Source organism: Erinaceus europaeus, chromosome 19 (assembly GCF_950295315.1).
Source record: "Erinaceus europaeus chromosome 19, mEriEur2.1, whole genome shotgun sequence".
NCBI classification, from domain to species: Eukaryota; Metazoa; Chordata; class Mammalia; order Eulipotyphla; family Erinaceidae; genus Erinaceus; species Erinaceus europaeus.
Genome location: NC_080180.1, coordinates 35,794,885 through 35,814,398, shown reverse-complemented (window position 1 = coordinate 35,814,398; position 19,514 = coordinate 35,794,885). Strand labels below are relative to the sequence as shown.

At 37.3% G+C, this 19,514-nt stretch overlaps 1 protein-coding gene across 4 annotated transcripts in view; it reads left to right on the top strand.

Annotated features, from left to right (window-relative positions):
- The window catches only part of ADAM28 (ADAM metallopeptidase domain 28), an 81,227-nt gene extending 62,503 nt beyond the window's left edge, over positions 1-18,724 (top strand). For all 4 annotated transcript variants that reach the window (XM_060178863.1, XM_060178860.1, XM_060178862.1 and 1 more), the window contains 9 exons: positions 3,354-3,513; positions 4,887-4,967; positions 5,295-5,373; positions 11,796-11,904; positions 12,931-13,009; positions 14,655-14,720; positions 15,785-15,850; positions 16,891-16,953; positions 18,118-18,724. In XM_060178863.1, coding sequence (XP_060034846.1) covers positions 3,354-3,513; positions 4,887-4,967; positions 5,295-5,373; positions 11,796-11,904; positions 12,931-13,009; positions 14,655-14,720; positions 15,785-15,850; positions 16,891-16,953; positions 18,118-18,138 — 724 coding nt within the window. In that variant the 3' untranslated portion in view covers positions 18,139-18,724. The remainder of the gene's footprint in view (positions 1-3,353; positions 3,514-4,886; positions 4,968-5,294; positions 5,374-11,795; positions 11,905-12,930; positions 13,010-14,654; positions 14,721-15,784; positions 15,851-16,890; positions 16,954-18,117) is intronic.
- Positions 18,725-19,514: the final 790 nt, after the last annotated feature.

Below are 19,514 nucleotides of genomic sequence, written 5' to 3'. Positions count from 1 at the left end.
ACCAAACAAACTAAATTTTGGACATGTGGTTATCTTTTGGTGAGTCTGGGCCTGAAAGACAATACATCCTATGGTCTCTCCTTTGTGGAAAAACAGAACCAGTCCACAAGGGGGGGAAGGTTATGTAAAATCAAACACCTTTGTGGTGGAAGAAAGACAGTATATATCACAGTTAAGGAAATGGCTTAGGAGAGAACTAAGGACTAACATGTTTAGAGCCTCGGGTTCCAGCTCAGACTCACCATATGGACTGTCATTCTAGCCTACTCTTTGTTCTTATAGTTAACATTCTCAGTATAGATGTTCTTTAAGTTTATTTGATTTGATAGGTGGTGAGAGATTGAAGTAGAGAGAAAGAAAAGGAAGGACACCTGCAGCATTGTTCCACTGCTAGTGAATCCCCCACCTCCACCCTGCCAGTGAAAATCTGGACTTGAGCTTGGATTCTCACACATGGTAACTCATATGCTCTACCAGGTGTGCCACTGTCCTCAATATAAATAAGTACATTAATTAATTGGTTAATTAAAAGGGCAGCATGTCTGGGAGTCGGGCTGTAGCGCAGCGGGTTAAGCGCAGGTGGCGCAAAGCACAAGGACCGGCATAAGGATCCCGGTTCGGACCCCAGCTCCCCACTTGCAGGTGAGTCGCTTTACAGGCGGTGAAGCAGGTCTGCAGGTGTCTATCTTTCTCTCCTCCTCTCTGTCTTCCCCTCCTCTCTCCATTTCTCTCTGTCCTATCCAACAACAACTACAACAATAAAACAACAAGGGCAGCAAAAGGGAATAAATAAATAAAATAAATATTAAAAAAAAACACCTGGAGCTTCCATCTTAGAACTTTCATGCCCCTTAAAAAAAAAAAAGGGCAGCATGTCTTTGAAGAAGTGGTGATTAAAAGAGAATAAGATACTTTCACTTTTCCTCACAGATATGTACACATCGTTGTCTTATATAATCCTCCGAATCAGTACTAGGTAATTTCTCTAAATATAGACAAATAAAAAAGTAAAGACATAAGCATTGCTTTTTTTCCTCCTTCCTTCCCCAAACCCCCTCTCCCCTCCCCTTCCTCCTCCTCCTTTTCTTATTTTTTATTACCACCAGGGTTATCAATGGGGCTTGGTGCCACTCCTGGAGGCCAATCCCCCCTCCTTTCTATTTTGATTAGAGACAGAATTTTAGAAGGAAGGGTGTCATTGAGAGGGAGAAAGAAAGAGCAACTACTGAAGCACTGCTTTACTTTGGTGGAGTTTCCCCTTGCAAGTGGGGAATAGGGTCTTGAACCCTCCTCATTCTTGCTCACAGTAATGTACAGACTCTACTTACTGGGTGCACCACTGTCCCGCCCCCCCCCCTCAATTTTTTTTTCTTTTTCATAGGCTGTCCTCTTAGTCACTGTTTAGTTGCCCTTGGATATAGTGGTGAATAAGCCTGGGATTCCCTGTGCCCCAGAATCTTCCTTATAGACTTGACCAAAGTAAATAAAGAAAAATATTGTCAAACTTGGAGCATATGTTTTCCTTCACTCTTCAATCATATTTGCTAAGAAACATGAGAGGCACCAAAATAAGCTGCTTCTCTCAGAACTGGGACTTCTGCCTGAAGCCATGGGCTATAATTTATTGCTGTTATTTTATTCACCTTGGTGGTGAATGAATAACCTTATGGTGTGTTGATCAATTTAATTTATATCTGCAGAAACATGTCTTTCAGTAGACCTACATGATACCTTGGAGTGTCATCCAAGACTTAGCTTCTATTGATACACCTATGGTCAAGAGATTGATTTGGCTACAATTCATGAAAATAAATTATGTCCTTACTAATAATGTAGTTATTCTATCTATAATATAGAAGTGGAGTTAAAAACACATCCTATGATGTTAGGAATCCACCATTCTTGTATATTCCAGATCCATCATGCATAAGGCCACTACTTCTTTTTCTTTTTTGACTTTTTAAAAATATGTGTTATTTTTTTTTTCTTGTTTGCCTCCAGGGTTATCACTTGGATTCGGTGCCTGCACTATAAATCCACTGCTCCTAGAGGCTATTTTTTTCCCCCTTTGTTGCCCTTGTTATTTATCATTGTTGTTATTGATGTTATTGTTGTTGGATATGACAGAGAGAAATCTAGATAGGAAGGGAAGACAGAGAGGGAGAGAGAAAGATAGACTGCTTCACCACTTGTGAGGCAACCACCCTGCAGGTGGGGCACGGGGGAGGGGTCTAACCGGGATCCTTAGGTCAGTCATTGTGCTTAGTACCATGTGCACTTAACCTACTGCGCTACCGCCCAGCCTCCAAAAATATGATTTAATTTATTTTGTATAGAAACAGAAATTGACAGGGAAGAGGGAGATAGAGTAGGAGAGAGAGAAAGAGAGAGAGAGAGAGTGAGAGAGAGAGAGAGAGTCATGCTGCACTGCTTTACCACTTGTGAAGCATTCCTCCTGCAGACGAGGACCAGGGGATTGAACCTTGGTCCTGCTCACTAATGTGTGTGCTCAACCAAGTGCACCACCACCCAACCCAGGACCACTATTTTGAGTGTTCCTCTTGATCTACACTGGTTTATAGTTTTCACATCTCAATAAGCAAAAGGACCAATTGATCACTGACAAGATGGGTTGTCAATATTCAGTTTCTGAGGACTAAGAAACAGTGACCAAATAAAGTCCACAGTATCCCATGCTTGAGGATCAGAGTTTGAGCCAGCCCCCAAAGCCACATGTGGACGTCCTGCATATCACTTAGGAATAGTTTTGTGTTGATTCACCTTTGCTCTCTTAACCCCTCTATATGTCTGAAACTAAAAAGGAATAAGGAAAGAAAAAGGCTTTTGAGAACTGTGGAGTCCTGAAACCACAAGCAAAATAAAGCAGCAAAATCTACTTTCTTCCTGTTGATCAGAATTTAGGCAGATGGCAGTAACAAAATGTTCGTGTGATCTGGGAAATCTGAGCTTTTTTTTTCCATTTAATAAATCTGAACCTAGGACATCAATTAACTAGAAGCTACTATCAAGTGTAAGAAAAATGCTCCAGGGACTGGGTAGTGGCACATCTAGTAGACCACACACATTACAGTGTACAAGGTACAAGGTTCAAGGCCCAGGCCCCCACCTGCAGTGGGGAAGCTTCAAGAGAAATATGAGCTTTTTTTGAGTAACAATGTCCTTACAAATATTCAGTGGTTTTAATTCTGAAGTAAGGAAAATGAATATAACAAACTAGAAATGTTTGCTTCAAGGAGAAATAATAGTGATAGTTACTGAGTGATTTGTGTACATATGCTACTGAAATTTATATGATGGCCTTATAACTATAGCAAAATTTGGATTTTTCACAGCGATGTTATGTGTGGGAAGTTGTTCTGTCAAGGAGGGTCAAATTATTTGCCCTGGAATGGACGAATAGTAACTTTCCAGACATGTAGAACATTTGATCCTGAAGACCCCAGGCTAGAAGTAGACATGGTTGCCAATGGGACTAAGTGTGGAAACAAGAAGGTAAGTTGAAGTTATAGGTTGGATTTGTCCTCTTTATTTTGTTTGTTTCTTAAGGCTTCCTTGTATTTCATGGAGCATATCTTCCAAAGTAATAATATGTAATAACCATCTATTGTGTACTTAGCACTGGGTTGTAAGGTTAATTTTATTGAACTTCCCTCCAGTTCATGTTCCTAATATGTCTTAACTACCACTATGACAATAATAACTTATTTTATATAAATAATACTTATTTTAAAATATTTATTTATTTATTACCTGTTATTGTTGTTGCTCTTGTTTTATTGTTGTAGTTATTATTGATGTCATTGTTGTTGGATAGGACAGAGAGAAATGGAGAGAGGAGGGGAAGACAGAGAGGGGGAGAGAAAGACACCTGCAGACCTGCTTCACCGATTGTGAAGCAACTCCCCTGCAGGTGGGGAGTCGGGGGCTCAAGCTGGGATCCTTATGCCCATGCTTGCACTTTGCACCACCTGTGCTTAACTCCTTGGTGTACCGCCTGACGCCCATTAGAACCTATTTTTTACATTCAAGATGATGTGACATATACACATACACATCCATATGCATTAAGATCTGTACTTTGTATGGTATAATGCTTGACTCAGTACTAGTATCTATCTTAAAAAGTTAGACTTGAGCTGGTGAAATAGTGTGTTGCTTTGCTGTGTACATTACCCAGGTTTGAGCTTAGCCCCTACCACATTGAAGGAATGTCTAATGTTATTCATTCTCTCCCTCTCCCTCTCCCTCTCTCTCTCTCTCTCTCTCTCTCTCCTCTCTCTCTTTCTTTCTCTCCCTCTCCCTCTCTCCTCTCCCTCTCTCTTTTCTCTCTCTCTTCTCTCTCTCTCTCTCTCTCTCTCTCTCTCTTTGTGTGTGTAAAGGAATTAAAGTCATGGAGTGGGGGGGGGGCATTCACCTAACCAGCTCTAAGGTCTCCATAACATATTCAAACACCATGAATACCACCAGGAGAACTCTATAAATAGTGGAGTATTGCTGTAGTGTTCTTCCTACACTCTCTTCTCTCTCAGTATATTTATAGATCTATATACATAAAATAAAAAAGAATAAAGTATTTGAACCAAGAGCCATGAAGCCCTGGCACAGAAAAAAAAAGCATTGGACTGGTGAAGTGGAGTAAAGGGATACTCATGAAGAAATAAGTGAAGAATGGAAATATTCTAGAGAGGACTTTCTAATAAAAAAAAATCTTCCTCTTTTCTTAAGAATGCTATTATTTATTTACCTTATTAAACGTAGGCTCATTAGTAAGGAGTGGCTAATAATATAGCTAAACTTCCAACAGAAATTTGCAGAGCTGGAGCACTGGGTATGAGTGTCACTCTCATTTTTCGCATGACTTTCAGGTTTGCATCAATGCTGAATGTGTGGATATTGAGAGAGCTTACAAATCGACCAATTGTTCATCCAAGTGTAAAGGCCATGCTGTAAGTTTTCTAAATGCTCTCAGAATTTGTTCATGTTTGCATCTTTGATGAGGCTAAAGTAATGTTTAGTGATTAGAGTGATTAGAATCATGATGTGATGAGAATCATGATGTAATGAGAATCATGTCTGTCCCCTCACCAGTTTTGTTCAAATAAACACTTTCTTCTAAGAACCTTGCACTGAAATCCCCATTACTGCTTCATGCAATATGTAGACAGTGCAGAGGCTGCAGGGCAGGAGCTGTTCCTTTCCCAGAATGGACTGAATTAGGAATCTGGGGTTAGATTCAGTCTACTGTGGAAGCTAACAGGATTATTGTCTTGTAGGTGTGTGACCATGAGCTCCAGTGTCAGTGTCAAGAAGGATGGGCTCCTCCTGACTGTGATGATGCCTCAGTGGTTTTCAGTAGGTGACAGTCCATGTTTAATCTAAGGAAGTTAAAATAATTCTCTTTTATGTTTCTCTTTTCTATTACATAAAATTTTATTATCCTTTGTTCTCTCCTCTTGGAAGTCCTCTTTGGACATAGTAAATCCATAGTACTTATTTTTGTAGTCTCTTGAAATATGTTTAAACTATGAACTTCAGTGCTTTGTTTTTCTGCTACAAACACATTTCCTTGATTCTTTTTCTTAAATCTTATTATAATTTTATGAATCTTCTTTTTTTATGACTGTTGCATATTCTTTCTAGCCCTGGACTCCATATATTCAATCCTATTGAAACGCTGAAAGTCTGTCATTGGAATATATTTGAAGTTTAAATTCTTTTCTCCAAATGATCTCTTTTTTATTTTAGCTTGCTTATCTTGTATTTTTCGTAATTGCGTTTGCACTTCATTGTGTTGTTTTTCTTCAGAATATGTGATTCTCTTTTATGCAATTGACAGGAGAATTTTGTCTAATTTTATTTTATTATTGAAAAAAAATTTGTTTTTTTAAGTCTGTGTCTCAGTGATAAAATTTCACACTTCCCCATGATATTTGTTAGAACCACTGGACCATCATCCAAATGTGGTTTTCTCTTTACTTCAGAGCACTGGACATTACAACCACTCCCCCAACATGAACCGAAGCAACCAATTTAAAGACTCTTTAATGGTTTCAAGACTCATTGAATTGCCATTTGTTTGTTTATTTACTTATTTATTCATCTATCTATCTATTTATTACCATTGGCATTATTGCTGGGACTAGGCACTAAAAATCCACTGATCCTTGTGGTCATTTTTTTCTACTCCTTGCCCCCATTTTTATTTGATAGGACAGAGAGAAATTGAAAGGGGAAGGAGAGGTAGAGGGGGGAGAGTAATAAAGATACACACAGACCTGCTTCACTATTTATGAAGCTTCCCACCTGCAGGTTGAAGAGTGTGGGCTTGAACTGTGTAATGTGTGTGCTCAATTGGGTGAACCACTGCCAGCTTACTCAAAATTCCTTTTAAATTATTGTTTTTACTATTATTATTTTTCTCCTTGAATTTTATGAGTACTTGTATATAGAACTGCCAGCTCATTCTCATGAACTTTTCCTATTCTTTCAGGAAGGGTGTGTCTATAATAAGCTCTCTAAATTGAGTTTAGAGCTTATTTCTGTTTCTATGAATAGCAAGCAGGACTAGATTGGATTTTTCAAGTCATTTTCACAAGCTTACTGATATAGATATTGATTCTAATATCAAGTAACTGGTATTTCTTAATATATATTTATTCTCTTTTGTTGCCCTTGTTGTTTTATTGTTGTAGTTACTGATGTCATTGTTGTTGGATAGGACAGAGAGAAGTGGAGAGAGAAGGGGAAGACAGAGGGGGAGAGAAAGACAGAAACCTGCAGACCTGCTTCACCTCTTGTGAAGTGACTCCTCTGCAGGTGGGGAGCCATAGGCTCAAACTGGGATCCTTATGCCAGTCCTTGAGCTTTGTGCCCACCACATGCACTTAACCTGCTGAGCTACTGCCAAACTCCCTAAGTAACTGGTATTATATGATTTTTCTGTTCTTAATATAATTTCTTTAAAATCACTAGTTTCACTTTTGTTTAAATGTTTTCAGAACTGCTGCTGAAGGAACCCTAGTAGCATTTTTGTGTTTCCTTGAATTGCTTTTTTTGCCAGTCTATTGTTTTCTATGTCATATTTTAGAATCTTTTCTGAATGTATTATAGTAACAAATAAATGCCACCCAAGTTTAACTTTATTTTCCTTAAATTTTTGACACATATTCTTTTGCTTTCTATATACAATTTTGTATCAAATAGGTTCCTCTACTACCTGTTATTTTTCCTTTAATTACTTACTATTTGATAAAGTAGAATTGATTCTGATGGGGACTCTTGAAGTATTTCCTGAGAAATTTAAGCTGGAGGCCCTATAGGGCAAGTTTCAATTACATTGCACCAATTATATAAGGGAGGCCACTAGAGAGGTTCCCTCTACAAACTGAATAGATTTTTCTCTGCATAGCATACTCTACTTGTTGAAATTACTGATTCAACTTTATCCAGTAAATTTTCTTGCTTTTTCTCTGAAAAAAAAAATCAGTCTATTTTTGAAACCATTGTCAGGTCTCAATTTTATTCACAAGTTTTTGTTGTTGTTGTTGTTTGTTTTTGTGTTTGTGTTTTTGGATGAGGCTTATTTGGAGACATTGTGTTGATAAATTTTGTTCTGTTTTTGGTGTTATCTCTTTTGTATTTATCTTTTATTAAGGGGCTTAATGATTTACAGCATAGCCTTTAACACATAGGCACAGCCTCTTGTCTCCCCTTGACTGGTGTTTAGAAGACACAACAGGACCCCAGTGTCTTTTCATCTTGTTCCTTTCATCCCTTATCCAGAGTCCTTTGGTTGAAATATGCCACCCCCAGTCCAAGTTTCAACCTTATATGTCCCTTTACTGTTCTTTATACATTTTTTAAATTTTTTTATTCATAAAAAGGAAACATTGACTAAACCATCGGATAAGAGGGGTACAACTTCACACAATTCCCATTGCCAGAACTCTGTATCCCATCCCCTCCCCTGATAGCTTTCCTATTCTTTAACCCTCTGGGAGTATGGGCCCAAAGTCATTGTGGGATGCAGAAGGTGGAAGGTCTGGCTTCTGTAATTGCTTCCCCGTTGAACATAGGTGTTGACAGGTCGACCCATACTCTCTTTCCCTAGTGGGGAAGGGCACTGGGGAAGCGGAGATCCAGGACACATTGGTGGGGTTGTCTGTCCAGGGAAGTCTGGTCAGCATCCTGCTAGCATCTGGAACCTGGTGGCTGAAAAGAGAGTTAACTTACAAAACCAAACAAATTGTTGACCAATCATGGACCTAAGGGCTGGAATAGTGCAGATGAAGAGTTGGGGGTCCTTCATTTTGTAGATAGCTAGTAGGCATATTTTAGTTATATTCCAAAGGGACTGTGACTATACTAGCTTTTTATTTTTTTCTCCCCCCCCCCCCCCGAGCCTGAAATCTGATATGCTGGTGGGTCCAAGTTACTGTCTAGGGAGATGATGTCATGGTTGGAAAAGGACCAGAAGGCTGGATCAGGGAAGAGAGTAGCTCCCTAGTATGGGGAAGGGGTATAAATATTGTTGACTGTTAACCCCACTGATTTGATGTGATCTGGGGCCCATAGTCAGCTTAGAAGCCTGTGTGACCTCTGCATCCCTCTAGATTTGAGAGCACATTTTGTGGTTATGAGTAGGAACATTCCAGGCTGCCCCAATATTGATACATGTCCTCAGGTGTAGCATAGAGTATGTTGTCCCTCCTCCCTTCGGAGGATGGAACATTCTCAACCATTGTTGATCCAAGTTGAGGCTAAGGTCCTATGGGGACAAGTACCACCTCAGCATGCTTCACTTCAGAATGTGTCCAGAGACATCAGGCATAACCCTTCACCCTCATTACTTGAGTGAGACCTTTCCTTTCATAGTATTTTCTAATTCCATTCCAGATGGTTCACTTCCTAACAAAATCCCAAAACCTAGATATAGACCAGGCCTGGTAAGCTAGAACATATATTCACATCTATCCATAAATTAGGGCAAAATATATACCTGAAAACAAAAATACACAATAGTCTGTAGTGAGTCAGTATAAAGTTCATAAAGAAATAATGTCTACTTAGACTTAGATACCCTCCTCATCTACTTCCTATTACTGTCCATTATTCTTAAGTTCCAACTACAAGTGAGATCATTTGGTCTTTCTCCTTCTGGCTTGTCTCATTCAACATGATGCCTTCAAGTTCTGTCCAGATTCATCAAGGAAAACCTATACTATTCAGTGAAAGGCCCCAAGTTCATTCAAGAAGTATTTTGTCACCAAAAGTTCAAAACCCAGAGGTCATTTTCCAATACAGTCAAAAGTCTAAATGTAAACATGAATGAGAAAGATTACATCTCTGTTTTCAACAAATTGTATTCAACTATTATCCCCTAATAAAGTATATATAAAATGAGATATAAGTTATAAAATATTTAGGATGTTCTATAACTACAGGAATGCTATACAACAAAACGTAGTATTCTTAGTAGTGCCTCACAACTTTATCACCAATAAAATTATCAGTATTTCCACAAGACATTGCAATTGTGCATACATTTTGAAATAGCACATATGAGCATATCTATTTTGAATTTATGGTAGTTATCCATCTACCATTAGATAATATAATTTAAGTAACTAGTAGAGAAGAATAAATTTTATTATGTTATAAATATTTCTATAATACTTTGACATCAGTATTCCAACATATTTATATTTCTTTTTATTAATCTTATACATTTTATAAATGGAATTAATTTTATTATGTTATATCTTGAATGTTTTCCTACTTCACCAAAAGTCATAATTTTGGACCTGAGTTGCTAATGATTTCCCCTTATCTTTCAAATATGAATAAAATATTTGACGTTGTATTTTCCTTGTATCATATAATGCAATTACATTTTTAAGTCATTCTTAACACTTTTTTACTTAAACTAGGCTGCTATTTTAATTTGTTTCTTTTTTAATATTTACTTATTTATCCCCTTTTGTTGCCCTTGTTTTATTGTTGTTGTTATTATTGATGTTGTTGTTGTTGGATAGTTCAGAGAGAAATGGAGAGGGGGGGAAGACAGAGTGGGGGAGTAAAAGACAGACACCTGCAGACCTGCTTCACCTCCTGTAAAGCGATTCACCTGAAGGTGGGGAGCCGGGGATCGAACCGGTATCCTTACTCTGGTCCTTGTGCTTTATGCCACCTGCGCTTAACCCGCTGCACTATGCCCAACTCCCTGCTATTTTAATTTACCTTCATTCATATTGCTCTATTCCTTTTCCTTGAGTTAATTTACTCTTCAAAAACATCTTGCAATGAGTGTGTTAATCATATTCTGCATATATTGATGCCTACTGATACCTTGCTTGCTTGTTCTACTAATTACTGTTCTGAAAGTGTTAAAATTCCCAGCTGCAATAGTTTTGTTTCTATCAATGCTTATACTGAAAATACTTTATCTTGTATTTGTCTATTTATTTACTAGGTAGAGACAGAGAGAAGTCAAAAGGGATAGGAAAGCTAGAGAGGGAGAGAGAGATTTAAAGACATCTACACAGTGCATCACCACTTGTGAAGCTTTCTGTCTGCAGGTGAAAATCAGCAGCTTGAACCCAGGTCCTTGTGCTTTGTAACATGTGTGCTCAATTACATGCCCCACCACCTGGACCTACCGTCTGTATTTTGAGTCTTCATGTTATCTATATAAAAGTTTACAGCTATTATTTTTTCTCGGTGTGCTGCATTTTCATTCTGGTCACAGAGGTGATTGAGTGATAAAATGAATGTCTTTCATCCATAGGGCTCTGATCTGATCTGAGCTTGAGTCTCAAATACCAAATAAAACAACTTCTATCATGAAATGAATGTGTATATTTCTAGGACTGTTGCTTGTGTTTCTTTTTACAGATATATTAATATGCATTCAGTTATTTACTGGATAATAATAGAGAGGAACTCAGAGGGAGAGCCAATAGAGAGGAAAAGAGAAAGACAGACACCTGAAGCACTGCTTCAGAGCTAGTGAAACTTCTGTCCTGCAGATGGGAACCAAGGACTTGAACCCAGGTCCTTGTGCATAGTAACGTGCACACAACCACTTAGTATCTTTTTTATCTGTTAAGTTTGTACTTCTTGAAGACTAATTTGTACCATATCTATTTTGTTCATTTTTTGCATAAATATAAACATTTTTTATACTTTTAACTTCATCTTTTCTGAATCCTCTTGCCTTTCAAAAGCATGGATACATTTAATTTTTTTCATTTCACAATTTGTTAATAGTGTATTTATTCTATTCCATTTAAGTTAACTATAATGCAGAACTAACATCAGTAGAGCACTATTATATAACTATTTTCTCATCACTACCTGTTGTATAATTAATTCACTGCCAAGAGTATAATTCAAATCTCCGCTTCATTTTTCTATGTTTTGTTAAAGCATACAATTTTTAAAAGTGTTCTTTTTTATTCAGCTATCCATATTACTTTACTTAAAGTCCCAACTTTCAGTCCTTCAGTTTGTAATTATTTCAATCATGCTTTCAAAAAATTATCAGTTGTATTGTCCTACCCATCTTTTCTTAATAGAAATAGTATATAGATCTCCTTGTCATTACTTCTAAACATCATTCCAGTATACTTAACCAATATATATATATTCATTTAATTGCCCTTGAAAGATTTTTTTATATGCTTACTATTTGGAGAAAATGTAGATGGTGTTTATGTTAAATACAGAAATAGGAACTCTTGTGATAAGTTGGATCTTTCTTCTCCTTGTTGCAGACTTCTCCATTGTGGTTGGAGTGCTGTTCCCTGTAGCTGTCATATTTGTGGTGGTTGCTATAGTAATCCGGCACAAAAGCACCAGAGGAAAACAGAAGAAAGTCCAAAAGTAAGTGTTTGTCTTGCTTTCAGGAGTTTCGACTTTTTAAATTCAAGACTATACTCCAGATTCACAGGGTTAATTTTGGTTTACCTCAAATACTCAGAAATAAATAGTTACATTTTTTTTGTACCCAGCAATTAGATTTGTCTTTTATGGAAGCATTCTTCACAGGATTTTTTTCCTTTTTATTACTATATTTGTAATTAATAATGATGCATAGAACTTATTATTAAATATTTCTATACTTCGTATAATAATGTAATATCTGACACTGATCTTTATGCTCTCTTCTTACATATATTATCTTATTTAATCCTCATAATCAGGTGGTAACTTTTATCTCCATTTTGTATGTAAAAAAGTTGTTATATGCTTCCCCTAACCTTTATAGTATTCCTGGAAGTTTAAGCACATCCCAGTTTTACTGATGAGGTAACTGAAATTTAGATATGTTCAAATTCTTACAAAGTCAGTGATAGAGCCATGGTTCATGACGCTGTGGGGACTTTGTAGTATTTTTAAAAGACTGACTTGATAAAAATATGGACTTTAAACTTTTTTTTTTAGCTTTCTTTCTTTTTTTTTTTTTATTTAAGAAAGGAGACATTAACAAAACCGTAGGATAGGAGGGGTACAACTCCACGCAATTCCCGCCACCCATCTCCATATCCCATCCCTTCCCCAGTAGCTTTCCCATTTTCTATCCCTCTGAGAGCATGGGCCCAGGGTCATTGTGGGTTGCAGAAGGTGGAAGGTCTGGCTTCTGTTAAAATAAACTATTAATGAAGTGATACTATTTCGATAAACAGTGAGTACAAAATCATTATTATGAGAAATCAGACTGTTTACAGAAAAGAATGTCAGTGGTGATGATTATTCATTGTATGATAAGAACATCTGAAATTATATCCAGTAAAAATCCAGTCAGTGATCAAGAATGACATAATAGCCAAAGGACTTTTTTCTGTTGAGTTTATCCCTCATGACAAGGGCATTACTAAGTCAATTTGCATGATGTGCTTTGATATACAGGTCACTAGCTACCATTAATGGTAGGCCTCACCAACAAAAGAGGAAGCCTCAGACTGTGAAGGCTGTTCAGTCTCAAGAGGTGAGCCATAGTTTATATCCTATTTGCTGTGGGTCCCAGTTGGTGATTCTCTTACTAAGCTTATCCTAACCACACATGTATCTTTATTTATCCATATTTTATGACCCCACTCTAAGACATACTAGTAAGTAGCAAGGGTTGGGAAGCTTTGGGAGGGCACATTCAGAAAGTTATCTGCTATTTATTTATTTAATTATTGTTTTAACTGTCACTGGTGTTATCACTGGGGCATTGTTGCCTGCATTAATCCACTGTTCCCTACAGCCTTTTTTTTTTTTTTAACTTTTTTTCTTTCTTACATTTTTGTAAACAGAGATAGAGGTAAAAGGGAAAGACAAAGAGGAAGAGAGAAAGAGAGACATTTGTAACACTGCTTTATAGAGAACACTACTGCCAATTCTACTTTGTCTTTTATATGATGCTACACATTCTTCCTAAAATGCAGGGATTGCTTTATTAGGGTTCACAAAGCAGAAAGAGTAAAAGTAAGAATGCTGGCAGGTGGCACATCTCTCTCTCTCTCTCTTCTTCCCCATTGATTCCCTCTTCCTTTATAAATTTCTTAATTGTGACATTACTGTGCATATCCCCATGGCAACACACATGATATGCTTAATGTCTTGTTGTGTCTTGCAAGCTTAGAGGTTTTAGCTGAAGCTGATTAGTGATAATGGTATTGGTAATGATATTTTTCATAAAATTTACCGTCCCTCAAAGACTGGCGGTAGTGCAGCGGATTAAGCGCACTTGGTGCAAAGCGCAAGGACCGACTTAAAGATTCGCCCATGTTCAGCGGGGAAGCAATTACAGAAGCCAGACCTTCTACCTTCTGCAACCCTCAACGACCCTGGGTCCATGCTCCCAGAGGGCTAGAGAATGGGAAGGCTATCATGGGAGGGGGTGGGTTATGGGGATTGGGTGGTGGGAATTGTGTGGAGTTGTACCCCTCCTACCTTATGCTTTTGTTCACTAATCCTTTCTTAAATAAAAAATTTAAAAAAAAATGCAAAAAAAAAAAAAAAAAGATTCGGCTTTCAGCCAACTACAGGGGAGTTGCTTTACAAACAATGAAGCAGGTCTGTAGGTGTCATATCTTTCTCACCCCCTCTCTGTCTTCCCTCCTCTCTTCATTTGTCTCTGTCCTATCTAACAACGGAAACAATAATAACTACAACAACAATGAAAAACAACAAGGGCAACAAAAGGGAAAATAAATACATAAATATAAAAAATTACAATCCCTTATAGCTCTGGACACAGTGGGATTCGATGGCTAGAGTCACAATATTTTCTCTTCTTTTAAACATTTTTTAAAATTTATTTTTTAATTAATTTATTTATTTTCCTTTGTGTTGCCTTTTAAAAAAATTGTTGTTGTAGTAGTTATTATTGTTATTGTTGTCGTCATTGTTAGAACAGAGAGAAATGGAGAGAGGAGGGGAAGACAGAGAGGAGTGAGAAAGACAGACACCTGCAGATCTGCTTCACTGCCTGTGAAGCAATTCTCCTGCAGGTGGGGAGTCGGGGCTCAAACAGGGATCCTTAGACCAGTCCTTGCGCTTTGTGCTACGTGCGCTTAACTCGCTGTGCTGAAATTAGGAAACTGAGCATCTCATTTAATTCTTTGTTTACTTTTTCTTCTTAGATGAATCAGATAAAGGTGCCTGTACCTGATTTACCAGTAGAATGTAGAGAACCTCCAGCTGCTTTTGTGAGTTAACAACATCTCCCTCCTTCTTTCCTTCTCTCCCTCCCTGTCCCCCTCAACCTACATCAAACTATTGAAGAAGTGGCTATTTTTAAGACCGTTGTTGCAGGTGTACAATTTCATGCCAACCCGTGATAGGCATCAGCACACCACACCCTCACCAACGTGTTCTCTTGCTCCATCATAGGTCACCACTCCCCTTCTTCCTCCTCTAGAGTCCTTGAATCTGCTTCAGTATACCATCGCTAATAAAGTTCCACCCTAAAATTTCCCTTTGCTGTTTTCTTATGTTCCACCTAAGAGTGGTATCATCTGGTATTCTCCCTGTTCTTTCTGTGATATTTCACTTAACACAATTATTCTTTTATCACTTCCAGTCTAACTTTAAGAAACACAACTGAAAGGTATAACCCATAGTGCCCCATTATTCCTTCAGAAGAATGTTGGAATATGTTTGTGCTAGCACAAACATATTTATCTGTAAATCCTTTTGAAAATATAAAATATGAAAATGTGAGTCTTATCACTATACTCCAAAGTTTAACCTTATACTTCAACAGGGTATAAAAGTTGATAACTTTCTATAAGATTACTAGTCTAATTCATAGAAGACTATCTTCATTATGTTGGCATTGGACTTACTGTATCTTTATTTTCTTTTCTAAATTTTATTTATTTATTGGATAGAGACAGAAAGAAATCAAGATGGAATTGAGGGGTTAGAAGGGAGAAAGAGAGAGACCTGCATCATCACCTCACTCTTAGTGAAGCTTCTCCACTGCAGATGGGAGCCGGGGGGCTTGAAATGGGAGCTGGGGGCTTGAACCAGGGTCTTTGTCCACTTTAACATTTGCACTCAACCATAGGTGTTACCACCTGGACTCTTAAATTGTATCTTTACTTCTGAATGAAAACAGTTGTTCTAACAGTTTTAGATTACTTTCTAGATTTATAAATAATAATAACTTTCACATTTATAAAAATGATTTAAACCTTTTCACTAAGAACATTTGTTCTCATTTCTCATCTTTGAATTAGGTTTGTTTTTTTTAAAACATTCTTTCTAGCTAATGACAAAGCCTGATTTTCCACCACCACCAATTCCTACGACCGTGTCATCTTCCTCATTCCTTGTAAGTATTGGATGTTCATTAGTGATTTTGTGTTTGTGTGTGTGTGTGTGTGTGTGTGTCTGTGATGTACCAAATGTAAACACTATAAACACTGTCTCTAGATTTAGGAGTTTTTATCAGAACATGCACTTCGCAGGTCAACCTGAGTTATCATAGGCCATCAGTGTTAGGTATATCTAGAGAGATCAAGGCTACTTACTATTTACAAATAAGTGTAAGTACTGCTTTTTTACTCAGAAAAGAATCATTCCACTGCAATATAGTTGTTAAGAAATTGTAATAGTTATATCATATGAGGTAATCTATCTCCTTCAAAATGCATCTTATTTATTTATATAAAGTTTTACTACAACTTATATTTTTATTATGGTTAGATAAAGCCTATTTGAGAGTACATGTGAAGCAAGATCATATGCAAGTAAACTAACTAGATGAAAAATCAGACACTTACGAAGTAAAAGGGACAAAATTTATTCTTTTATCAAGTACTGAGCATAGTTCCTCATACATTTTTGTCTTTTGCTTTATTTTGCCTTGATTTTACCAAAGCACTCCTAAGCTTAGTTTTTATGATGGTGGCAATGGGGATTGAACCTGGGACCTTGACTGCCTTGGGCAGGAAAGTCTTTGCATAACCACTAAGATATCTCCCCAGATCTACTTGCTACTCTTTTATGAGTAAAAGCAGAATAACTAAAATGTCAGTATTTTTTCCAAGAAATTTTCTATAAATGTAGTGGGGAAACAAGTCCTCCACATGAGACACTTAATTCCTCATGCATCATTTGATTTAGAGTTAGTGACATTAGTGAAAATTTATTAAGAGCAAAAATTAGTTGCATCATGGTAGTTGAACTAGGACAGAAAGTCATTGCCAGAGTAGTTGGAATTTTACTTAGATCCTGAAGATTGAGTGGGATTTAAGTTAGTGAGGAAGAGGTAAGGACTCATTTAAATAAGAAAAAAAAAGAACATCTCTGTTGAGAAATACATAGTATTTATAATGACATACCACATTTTTTATATTATTCCTAATATAGCATAAAGACACAAAAGTACTTCCCTCTACTGTTTTCAAGAGTAAGTCCGTGTCTACGCCTAAGGTAAGACATCCGTAGCCAAATTAGTATAGTCATACAGCATCCTGCTCGTATCAAGGAGGGAAGTTCTAACCATATCTTCCTAGAAAAAATTCACTTAATGTCTGCATTTTGGGGAGTGGCAGGAGTGCATGGGTGGATGGATGCTGTCCTTTCTAAGTTGTCAGTCAAAGTTCAGGGCGCCAGTATGCCGGGCTAGCTTGGGGAGACAGACGACCAGGGATACAAGGCTGAGCAGAGAAGCAGTATTTCTTTATTCACGAGCGAACGGTTCAAAAAACTAATCTAATCTAATCACAACCTAATTCTGTCCTGCATCTTTCTCCTCCACTGGAAGAGTCAGGAACCAAGGAAGTATGTAGGATAGGAAGAAGCCCGAACTAGCAAGGACTAAACCAAAATCTCCCGGAGGCAGGGGGAGTGAGACCAAACCAATGTAACAGAATGACCATGTAAATAGACCACAACGTCAAGCAGTGTAACAGGAGGGATCCCAGAAGCAGAACTAGAAGCCTACCAACACTAAGTTTAGCCCATAATTAAGGAAGGAGCTAGAAATTTAGAAATTCTTAGCTGGGGGGGTGGTGTTGGTTCACCTGCTTTAGCACTTTCATCACTGTGCACAAGGACTCAGGTTCATGTGCCCAGGCCCCCACCTGCAGGAAACTCCCTTAGTGGAGCAGCAGTGCTGCAGATTCCATCCTCCCTCCGTGTCTCTCTCTCTCTCTCTCTCTCCTTTTCTACCTCCACCCTTTTGTCTCGATTTGTTTCTATTTAAAATTAATTAATTATTAATTAAAATACATTATAAAAAGAAAAGTCTTAGCTAGGAGGAGACTATGTTCCTAATGTTCTTCTCAAATACATCCCCCAAGATTATATAATGACAGAAGTTTCCCATCAATTAATCATCTGGCAGCTTCACTTGACTCTTACTTGTTCCACATTGGCTAATTAACAAGATAAATATTTGTATTCCACTGTGGTATTTTTCTTACATTCTTTGCTGTTCCAGTCCTTCACTGAAATGTCAGATATCCTATAAAATAGAAAATGTTACTATGTAGGTTTGATTTTAATTTCTAAACAATACAAAGCTAGCAACATAATGTGTAAAAGTTTAGGAGAAGAAGTTGACCATTTATTTTTATTTGTTTATTTCTTTAGGGCTCAAATCCAAAAGTCTGAAGCAACAACTAAGGAAGTATCGGTGAATGAATCTAGATGAAAATATAGACAATCTGGATGGAAGAGAAATATACTTTCCAATTACTGTTTACTCTCAATAACCTGAGAGGTTAACAATTCTTGATCCATATTATACTTTGAGGAGGTCCTATAAAATTTTTTCCATGAAAGACAAGCTCTTGAGGAAATTTGCGTGAATGAAAATGACTGGTCTCCATCCCTGTGACAAGGAAGGTGACTAACATAACAACTCTGAAGCTGAAATTCTCTATGTGACTTTCCTATTATCTTTTTTTTTACTTTGATAAAAAATTATTTCTTTAAATACTTTGAAAACTGATTTTCTCATTTGGTTGAAATTGATTCATCCTTTAATGAAAACAAAAGAAGAACTAAAAAATCTACATGTTTAGGGAGTCGGGCTGTAGCGCAGCGGGTTAAGCGCAGGTGACGCAAAGCACAAGGACCGGCATAAGGATCCCGGTTCGAACCCCGGCTCCCCACCTGCAGGGGAGTCGCTTCACAGGCGGTGAAGCAGGTCTGCAGGTGTCTATCTTCCTCTCTGTCTTCCCCTCTTCTCTCCATTTCTCTCTGTCCTATCTAGAAACGATAACTACAACAATAAAATAATAATAAAAAAACTGCATGTTTATCTTTAGATATCATGATAGTTTTGATCATTAGCTTGATGAATTAGAATCCTAGGTTTAAGAAAATCATGTAAACATTCTCTGATTGACACAATATATCTTTATGACATTATCTTCTCAAGTTTTAATTTTCTGGTAATCCGAGGTTGGTAAATCTCATTAATTAAATTCATAGAAATTTGTGTAATGCTGACGGAGGGTAGATAGCATAACGGTTATGCAAAGAGACTCTTATGCCTGAGGCTCCGAAGTTCCAGGTTCAATCCCCTGCGCACCACTACCATAAGCCAGTTGAACAGCACTAAAAAAAAAAAAAAAAAGAGAGAGAGAGAGAGAAAAGAAATTTGTGTAATATATTTACTATAAAGGTTAAAAAGAATTTCACCTTGAAGTTTCTAAGTCCAGAAATTTTTAGTTACATAAAATAATAGCTTAACACAGAAGTAGTCTACAGAATATGGACAACAAATTTATATCATTTGCCCTAATGATTTTGACCAGATAGTATTTTAACACATTTTGAATTATTGTCAATATTTTTTATTTATTTATTTTTGCCTTCAGGGTTATTGCTAGGACTCAGTGCCTGCACTTCGAATCCACTGTTCCTGTAGGCTATCCCCCCATTTTTGTTGCTCTTGTTGTTATCATCATTGTTATTGTGGTTATTAATGCTGTTGTTGTTGGATAGGACAAAGAGAAATGTAGAGAGGAGGGAAAGACAGA